Source organism: Raphanus sativus, chromosome 9 (genome assembly GCF_000801105.2).
Source record: "Raphanus sativus cultivar WK10039 chromosome 9, ASM80110v3, whole genome shotgun sequence".
NCBI lineage: Eukaryota > Viridiplantae > Streptophyta > Magnoliopsida > Brassicales > Brassicaceae > Raphanus > Raphanus sativus.
This window is the reverse complement of record NC_079519.1, coordinates 19,084,556-19,095,049: the sequence shown is the minus strand read 5'-3', so window position 1 is coordinate 19,095,049 and position 10,494 is coordinate 19,084,556. Positions and strand designations below refer to the sequence as shown.

The 10,494-nt window shown below is 35.5% G+C and overlaps 1 protein-coding gene across 1 annotated transcript; it reads right to left on the bottom strand.

Annotated features, from left to right (window-relative positions):
- Positions 1 to 4,352: 4,352 nt before the first annotated feature.
- LOC108834457 (GTP-binding protein BRASSINAZOLE INSENSITIVE PALE GREEN 2, chloroplastic) lies at positions 4,353 to 6,578 on the bottom strand. The gene is made up of 3 exons (XM_018607794.2): positions 5,276 to 6,578; positions 5,036 to 5,203; positions 4,353 to 4,886 (listed from the first exon to the last, which is right to left on the bottom strand). The coding sequence occupies exons 1-3, from the start codon at positions 6,485 to 6,487 to the stop codon at positions 4,500 to 4,502; spliced, it is 1,767 nt and encodes a 588-aa protein (XP_018463296.1). The 5' UTR covers positions 6,488 to 6,578; the 3' UTR covers positions 4,353 to 4,499.
- Positions 6,579 to 10,494: the final 3,916 nt, after the last annotated feature.

Here is a 10,494-nt window from a genome sequence, read left to right as displayed (position 1 = left end):
GTGAACAAATCTGCAAAAGTATCATGGGTTTCTTGCTACATTTTAATTATTTTGAGGAATGGATTGTTTGTTAAAAAAATCTTTAGGATAACACTAATTTTTTAAATAGGTAAATCCTCCTATATATTAATTGAGAAGTCACTTTAGTGATTTTGCTCATGTGTCATTCACAGGAGAGCCCTCTAATTAATCATTTTAATTTGATTGGTTGAAATCTTTATTTTTAATTTATTTAATTCAGTCTAAAAGAAACTAAATCAAGAATAAACTTATATCATTAGTTAAACAAATCATACTTAACAAAAAGGCTTTTACAAGTACATATTTTAGGAAATTGTGTCATCATCAATGCTCGGTTTTCCTATATTTTAATATTTCCAGTTATATTTAATTAGCATTCTAATGTTTAGTAAGTTATAAAAATATTAAATTAAAAAACATTCCAAATATTATTACATATTATAACTAACTTTAGAATAAATGTTGAAATATAATTTGTATAAAAATATATTTTATTCATATGTTTAATACATGATAAGAAAATGATAAATAACATATTTATAATGTAATACAAATATGTATATATTAGGTAAAGATATGCGTCTTGCGTGGAGTTAGAACGTTCTTAAAATATTAACATTCTTTAATAATCTACGCCTTGCACATAGTGAGATTTATAAAATATTATAAAATAAAAATGTGTTTTATAGAATTTTCTTAAGTAATAGAAACTACATGCAAAATATATTTTAATGATTGGATCAACCTAAAATGGTAAAAATCTCTAATTTTATCAATATATATATATGGAATTTAGTTTAATTTAAAGGATATTAAAATAGATATATACTTTGAATGTATATTAAATGAAACTTCCTACTCATATAGATTTATGGTCATTTTTATTTTTCTATAACAAAAAATTAAACTATTTTTCACAAAACTTTAAATGTGAGATTTTTGTTGTTTTAATAATTTATAGTCGTTTTTTTAAAATTCAAAATATAACATATACGAAAATATAAAAAATTTATATGATTAATGTGATTTTTAATTTATTTTAATAATATAAAATCAAAAAATGGTAAATGATACACAAATGGTTATCAAATCTTTATAACCAAAAATGTAACATATATTTTCTCATAAATTTATTTCCTTGTTATATCCATAAATGTAACATACATTTTCTCATAACTTTATTGCAAATAAGTAATAGATATCTAATTAATAAATTATTTTATGCACTTAAAAATAAATTTGATTCGTTGATGATTTTAATTTTCATTTATTTAATTCTATTCTTAGAAGAAAAAACTAAATAAAAAATAAACTTAAATATATATTTTTGGTTATTTTATTTATATTTAGACTTATATTTTCAGATTAATATCACTAGCAAATATTATTGGGATGTATAAATGATAACTAATTTTAAATTAATGATAGTTGGAAATCAAGATTACATAACATAAATTCAACTGTAGAAAAATTATATTGCAGTATACATAAAGTATTTTTACTATAGTTGTTGATAAAAATCTAAAATATTATAAAGTCATATTTATATTTTTTAAATAATAAAATAACAAAATATATAAATACAATATAACAAATAAATTTGTATTAAATATTGAAAAACAAAAAATTATATAACGTGTCCTAAACATAATAAATACTATATATATCAAAGTTTAAAAACTATTTATATCCGCAAATTTGCGGATAACCACCTAATATACATTTATATCGATAGAGATTAACTAATATAGATTTAAAATTTAGAGTTGAAAGATGAACTCGTTTTTTGAGTGGATGGGGTTAGGATTTAAAAAATAATAATTTTTAAATTTAAAATAAATGTGTTAAAAATAGTTTCAAAATAAATTTCATTTCTAAATAAAATTTTGAATTTTTTTAAAAGCAAATGATAAAAAAATTCAACTGAAAGACGTATTATTCAAAAATAATAATATTTTTTATTTAAGATATTCCCTTTATATATCTATAAAGTAATGGTAGAATGATTTTTTATCTTTAATAAAAAAAAATTTGTCATGTTTTTCCTTGGATGCTCTTATTGTAATATCTATGTTGACTCGATAAAGAGTACTTGTTGCCTTCAATTAAAAAAAAACGGATAAGACCAATTCAGAGATGTATATCCAAAGCTAAAAGCTTTTCAGATTCTGGAAAGACATCGAGTGACTGTTGGGACCAAACTAATATTACATATTGTGGTTTCAATTAAGGAAATTATGAGCTTTGACCCTGACGCTCGTAAGATTCAAAAAAAAAAAGAAAGAAAACCATTATAGTACTACAGATCAAAAAGATGCAGAAACAAACAGCACATTCCTTATGCAATATATGTCTTACCGGTTAAAGTTGTTTTTAGGTAATGAAATAATGGTTTAATGTAAAGAAGACAAAACAAATATGCCTTTTATACACATTTTTATTTTTAATTAAAATGTATAAATTTTATGGTTACAAAATTCCCGCGTTTTATTTGAACTCCACAAAATTTATGGTTTTAAAATTCCCGCGTTTCTAACGAACATCTATAACTTTTATAAATTCAAAATTTCCGCGCTTTTAAGCAAAAATAAGTAAAATAAAATAATATAATGTTTTTTCATGTGATCATCTTTTTCCCTAAACTTTTGAAAGCATGGCTTTTGATTTATCAATCTTATTTTATTTTTCTAGAAAAGAGTTTACATAATGACAAGCTTTGATACACCCTCATTTTCCTTTAACCCGTTCTAGTTCTGCAACCCCAAGCAACTTGTATTTAAAATTACAAACTTTGTCAATTTCCTTATACACCTAGATATACACATATACACAATCACGAGTAACTGCGTGTTCACATAGTCAGAGAATGTCACTTTGTCGGTTTCAGGTGGATTGTTGCATTCTTGGACAATACAAATGGATGCTAGCATTGTAAAGGTAACCATACTTAGGGCCATCATGCTGCCGTAAGTATCTTTGTCATGATCACCAAACTCCACATGCTCTCCATGTCTCTCTCTTTTCTTTGGATTTATAAGTCTTATGTATTCCAATGGAAGTTATATAGGTGAAATTATGAATACTTATGTATACTGTTTATGGCAAACCATTTGTCTGTTCATTTCTCACATTTGACTCCATATAATTCATAGGGAAACTGAATTATGTGTGAATGATTTAACTGAAGCTACAAAGCTATGTAAGTTGTAAGAATATTTATGAGGTCTTTTCAAAAAAAAAAAGAATATTTATGAGGTCATTTCATATTCAAACAATAAAATAATAATTTTATACAAAAATAATTTTTTGAGTGTAACGGTAAGAGAAATTAATAAAACAGAATATTTTGACTACATTTACTTTCTATTGATTCAATATAGATATATTACCAAAACAACATAGGAACATTGTTTACTGGTCACCAGTTAGAGCCTTATGTGTACTATTACACTAAGGCTCTAACTGGTGACCAGTAAAGAATCATAGGAACAACGAGAAAAGAAATAAAAAGGAAAAAAATAATAGGAATATTGTTTCCGACTGTTTCTTTCCGGATTTCATAAGGAACATATTTCTTCTTTATTTCCTTAAATTAAAAAGAATGAGAAAGAATACTGAAGAAAAAATATTCCTTATAAATGGTGTCGGATTTAAGGAACGAAGAAGAATTGATTATTTTCATTCCTTATAAATGGTGTCAAGTTTAAAGAATAAAAAGGAATTAGCCATTCCTAACCATTCCTTTGGTTACCAGTTAGAGCCTAATTCATATGTAATCAATACCATTAAAAGATGATCATTCCTAAATTATACACTTAATGAAAATTTAGTTTTCCAAATATATCCTTATTTTTACAAAGAATTATTAACTTTCATTCCCCTTATAAAAAATCATATTTATTTTTGTTTGTGTATGAAATTACCCAAGCAATAACTTTCTTTTTGGTCTAAAGCAAGCAATAACTTTAAATTACATATGTTATAGCTTCGCTCAATTAATCACACAACGATCATTATCAAACTGTTTTTAGTTCATCTACTTATGTTTACTTATTATACAAAAGATAGAAATGCGTAAACCCAAGTCCCTTTGTACAGATGGCATCATCCTGACGCATCAAGTGAACCGAGGGGAAGGTACTCTCTTGTTTACCCGTCGGTTCAACATTCTGCCCCAGTACGGACCGAACAAGTAAACCTGTGGACTAACCTGTGGACTAGTATACCGATCGGTCACGCACAACAGAATGTCATGGACTAAATTCGTACATGTTACAATCAAAGGATTATCCGATTCTAGCGTTAATGAACAATTTTCGTTAAAAAACAGGTGGTCGGTAACGAACTTTTTAATGAATGAAATAAGCGACTGACGAAAACAGAAACTGATTCTTGGTGAAATTCACAGAACCAAGTAATTTTCAACAAGCCAAGAAAATAAAACAAGTTATATTATATCTGAAAGTCTGTGACTTTTACTACAAGGACACCTCCTGGCAACTTTCTATGTCAGACACAGAATCTGAAGAAGTGGACTTCTTGTTGGATCTTCTTTTCTTTAGCGTTTCCCCCTTGTGAGTTTTATTAAAATCTCTATCAGCTTTGGCGACGATCTTCGAGACGGTGAAACCAGAGTCTTCAAAAGTGCGCGCTCGTTGTGGAACCAATGAGTCACGGAGGAAGACATCAATCCCTTCGTGAGTCCACACACCTAACACCGCGTTTCCTTTGAGCCCTATAGCAAACCAACCTAGACCCGAAACAGCAATATCCACTGAACTTGCGTCCCAACTGCTCCCACTCACTCGGAACTCCTTCCTCACCCATTTCCCCATCTCTTCAACCCTCTTCTCCCCAATCGGCGGCTTCATAATGCAAAAACGTTACCAAAATGATCCTTAATTGTTTAACTACTTCAAGTTATGTTTTACAGAAAAAGAAAGTTGTAATCTATATATGGTGTTAAATCAAGAAATTCATCATAATATTTGTATACTCAAGAAGAAAGCTTTACCTGCAAGCGAGAACCGAAGTGTTCCTCAAGTGTTTTGTATGCATTCTCCTTCTTCCCCATGTGAAGTGGAACAGAAGAAGACGCCCATACTGTTACATACATAGAATCTACAGAAGACTCATCAATGTCAAGTCTCATTAGCCCACCGATATGAACTGTATAACCTTCCTGCAAATTATTAACAATCACTCAACAAAACAACAACATTTTGTTACACAGGAGAATGTTACTGAACCAAACCTTGATCCTGTAAGTCCTAGGCTTAAGCTCCTTGCTGATCTGAACAAGTTTCTGCTCCTCTCTAGTGAGCCTAGTCGTGATCTGATGCGGATTCAACAGCCCCGGAGTATCAAACAGCTTCGCCTCAAAAGGCAAAACACCTTCCACCCTGACGATCCCCAACGTCGTTCCCGGCACCGGAGCCTCCGTCAAATGCCAGACTTTCCCGCCAAACACCTTCCCCACGGCGTTGATCAGAGTGCTCTTCCCGGCGTTCTGCGACCCGACAGCCCAGACCTGCCCTCTCTTCCCCGCCATCGCCGCCACGTCTTCCACCATATCCTTGATCCCCCAGTTCTTCACGGGGCTGACGAAATGCAGCCTCGTGATCTTGCTCAACCCTCCTTCGCGCGCTCTTTGTCTCACCCACTGCTCGAACCTCGTCGGAGACAACGAGCTCGGTAGCAAATCGATCTTCGTCACCACCACGACGACTCTGGGGACGTTTCCTGACCTCCCTTCTTTCCACGCCGTGTTGTTCTCGTCGATGGTTCTCGACACGAGCTTCGCGACTCTCTTCGGGAAAGACCCGTCGAAATCCGAGGCGTCGACGACCAGCAGAACGACGGTTCGAGCACCGGAAGCTGAACCTAATCGTCTTCCGACCGTATGATCGAAATCGAAATCGGGAAGTAGATTCTCCACCGTTGGATCTTTGACTCTCCCGTAATGTCTGAGCGAATGACACCTCGCGCAGACCAAGGGTCTCCCCGTTTCATCATCTTTAGTGCTTATGTCGGAACCTGTTTCATCATCTTTGTCGGAACTGTTTGGTTCAACGATAAGCCCGTGTTTGATTGAATTGATGAACTCGGGTTCTTGTGAGATTGGTACGAGGTTACGAAGAACCGAACCGTTGCTCTGTTTCTCGATCGATGATGGTCGGATGAAGAAACCTGGATGTTTGGGATTCGAGTTCTGCATATGAACTCCGCAGCCTGGGCAAACGGAGACGGTGGAGGGAGTGGCATCGTTGAAGTTGCCATCTCGGGTAAGCGGAGGGACATTATTAGTAGTAGAAGAGTAACGAGGAGGGAGAAGGAGAAATGGTGAGTTCGATCTGTTGGAAGTGTTTGTTTCAGTCCATGTGGAAGATCTGAATGAGGAGAGAGAAAGAGCGAGCAAAGGTTTAAGCTTTGATGAAGAAAGCTCTCTTGCTGCTTTCGCAAGCATTTCTCGAGGACGGAGAAAGTATTGGGATTTAGGGTTTTTGAGGAGAGGAGGAAGACGAGTGTGTTTTGTCTGGAGAAATTGCAAAAGAGTATCTCTGGTATTTTTTTATTTTGCAAATAAGTACATGAATAATAATGCTTTCGCATAAGGTACCTGAACTATATAAAAGTCTGGGGTTAAGTGGTTAACCATATTGTAAAAATTTTAATATGAAATAATGTACTGTAGCTTAGATTTTTTGCATGGTAGATTTTGTACCAGATCTCGATCCGTGCAACCGCGCGGAGTTAATCTTCATTTTATTTACATAAATATATTTATGGTTTTTACTTCAAAAATGGTATATATTATAATTGCATATATGTTTTAATGTATTATACAAACATAAGTATATAATCAACTGTCTTGTTTTCCATCAAATAAATTATTTTAAAATGTAACTTGGTTTTTATCTTATTTTATATTTTTTTTATTTAATAGGTGTTTTATTTTTAAATTCATCAACATATGTAAAGTTTGGTAAAATATAAAACTTTCATTACCAAATATGTCGTAACATTTCATAAAATTATAAAGTTTAACAATAATTATACTTATATATTCTTTAATTATAATTAAAAAATAATTAATTAAACAAATAATATTTGTTATTTTAAAAAGTGAACTATCAAATATCAAACAAATATTGACATATATCTTAAAAATTACATATTATGTATGATATTAAACATAAATTTAAAGTCTATATTTAATTTAAAGATTAAAAAGTGAAATGTATTTGCAAAAATATACAAATCCTAACTATTTAAAGTATAGTATATATTTTCATATTAATAGTTTATACCTTTTAAATGTGACAATTTATTGGATCAATATAATATTCTTAGCCTAAACTAACATTGCATTTAAATTACTTTTAGCTTACTATATAATTATTGTAAGCCAAATTAATAATCTAACTGATTCGGTTTTGTAGGAGTCGATGGTTATATAAGAAGTGACTTCTATATATATAAGATTTATTGTTGTAAATTATTACTTTTTTTTTATTAACCTGGGATATTCCGGACTTATAGAATGGTCCAGACTAATTTCCAAGTGGAGGTGCAACTCACGGATAGATCCTCTCTCCGGATATGCAAATGGGCCATAAAGCATGGACCCATATCCGTGTTGGTGTCCAGAAATGATGACTTAGTTCCCTCCAGCAGGGTTCGAACTCTCAACCTGGATGCAGGAAGAAATCAGTCCTTACTATTGAGCCATGATATTCTGGACTTCTATAATTATTTCAAAGATTTAAAAGCATTAAACACAAAGCTGTAGAATTTCTATAGCCAATATATTTCATTTTCAAGCGAAGGCTGAGTCAGTTCGATCTCGATCAAAAGAAGTTCGTAATGTCTGGGAGTTTCAGGTAGTTGATGAGTTTAGACAAGTTTTGGTCTTGGGCGAGTTGCTGTTGGGCCTGAATATGGCCCGGTAGCTGATCAGTCAATAGTAAAAGATGACGATGGGCCGCGATAAGCCCATCACGAGTTCTAAGTACTAAAAGAGCTAAGTAGAAGCCGAAGGCTCAAAACTAAGGATCCTAACCAAGGAGGTCACGACGAAGAGGAAGCTCACGTCACAACCAGAAGAGGCGCAGGACCCGGTCAAAGGGAAGCTGTTGCGGATTCCACCTCAAGTGGAGAGGATCTCGGAGATCAGTTGCAGATAACCTAAAGGAGTCCAAGGCTATAAAAGAAGAAGGCGAAGATCAAGAAAAGGATCCGAACCTACTCATATTTTTACTCAACATTCATTGAAACATTCTTACTTGTAATTCTCTCGTGATCTTTATATTCATAAAAGATCATCTTTGTAACCATCTCATTTCTATTACATCAATACAAATCAAAGTTCGTTCATCAAGTTCTTACGGGATTCAGCCCGCGATAATCTTTCCCTTACCTTTTCTAAACATAAAACCTGATCTAAAATCTAGGTGTGAGTTTTACCCCTCACAATTGGCGCCGTCTGTGGGGAAGAAACAATCGAATCCCTTACTCTAACTTGAGGATGAATCCTACCGATCAGACAACAACCCCGTCTGACCTTAACCTCCCGATTCAGAGCGATGGCTCACCGAACGACGGAGGCTCTAGTTTTGTAATCACAGAGCCTCAACGTGGCGACCACCGATCTGGGCAACAGCTTCCGGTTGATGCTCAAACGAGCCAAACTACAACCGGAGTTACAAACCCGAGGTCATCAGGTGGAAACACCTCCGGGCTCCCGATTACCGAGAATCCTCAGCAGCAAGCCATTCCGAATCAAACGGAGGCTCAGCTCTCTGAGATTCGCCAGATGATGATACAATTGGTAGGCAGAGCTCAGGAAAGTGAGCGCACGATGCATCAACTGACTGTACGTCAACAACGATTCGAAGAGATAACTAGATCTCTAAACGCAACAACCCAACCATCGCAACGTCAAGCTCCGGGGGTCATCTTTCGTGATCGATTAAACGATCCCTCATTTCCCCGAGCACGTTTAAACTTTTCCCCTGATAGCACTGCCCCGGAAGGACGCGGATCTGCTTTCCAGACACCTCATACTGGAACAGCTCCCGTGTTCAATCCACCTAACGCCAGTGCTATGGGAAGTAACATAGCGACAACCAGTTCCACACCCGGTCAGGTCACTGACAGGAGTACTCGTTTACCTCCTCCGCCACCTGATCCTAGGTCCGGAGCAGGAATATCCTTCCCATCTGGGGGCAGAACGTCAGCTTCGGTTTATCAAACTAGAAGCTCGATCCCGAATGGAGACGGTTATCAAAGGATAGATTCCGATAACCCAAGAAATGCCGAGCGACTTAGCCCACCAACCGCATGGGAGGATGAGCCAACTCGATTCCGTCAGGAACCTGCCCGTCGGGTACCTGCGAACGACCCAAACGTCCTTCCGTTTGAAGGACCTGAAGATATCCGTAGATATATGGAGCGAACTCACGCGGCTCTCCAGAAATTGGGAGCTCAAGTCCATAAAGCTACGAGCTCAGCTCCCGAAATCGATAGCTTACTCGAAGAAACCCGTGGAACTCCATTCACGGACAGAATTGCCAGTTCTCACATAAGAGATACCCGAAAAATCAGAATTCCTGAGTATGATGGGACCTCCGACCCGAAAGCCTATTTGAGAGCTTTCCGATTGGCAATTGTTAAAGCCCATTTTACACAGGAAGAATGTGAAGCAGGATACTGTAGGACATTCGCCGAAAATTTGGTCGGAACAGCCCTCGAGTGGTTCTCCGGTCTCGAGCCAGCCTCGATAGACAATTTCGATCAATTAACCAACGCCTTTATGAAGCAATACTCAACCCATATCCGGAAGCAAGCCTCAGAGGCCGACCTTTGGAAGGTCAGTCAAGGAATGGGAGACCCATTACGAGTCTACATTGAGAAATTCAGGGCAATAAGGACTAAGCTCTCGAATCCTAACGACCTAATCGCCATCGAGGCCCTTAGGAGAGGTCTGATCCATAGATCGAAATTCTGGTCAGAGCTAACACTCAATGCTCCTCCAACTATCGATGACGCTCTTCATAGAGCCACCAAATATATTACTTTGGAGGAGGAGACAGCTGCACTGGATAAACTCCATAAGAAACCTCAGAATCATTCGAAAGGTGACTCCTCTGAGACTAAGGGACCTCATAAAAAGGGTAACCCTCGAAATAATCAAACTCAGGGAGAACATTCCTACGCAATCGAGGAAGACAAGGAAGAAAAACCTGTTGCAGCAGCAAACAAAACTCCCTGGTCAAAAGGCTTCGATAAAGGCAAACGGTGCTCTTATCACGATCGCGAAGGACACTCAACCGAAGAGTGTTGGGACCTCCAACGCCAGTTGGCAGCTAAATTTGCAGCTGGAGAAATAAAGGGCGTGGACCTTAAAAAGCCACCACCTTATCAGAAAAGAGGTTCCAGGGACACTTCCCCGAAACGCGAGAGGTCACCTGA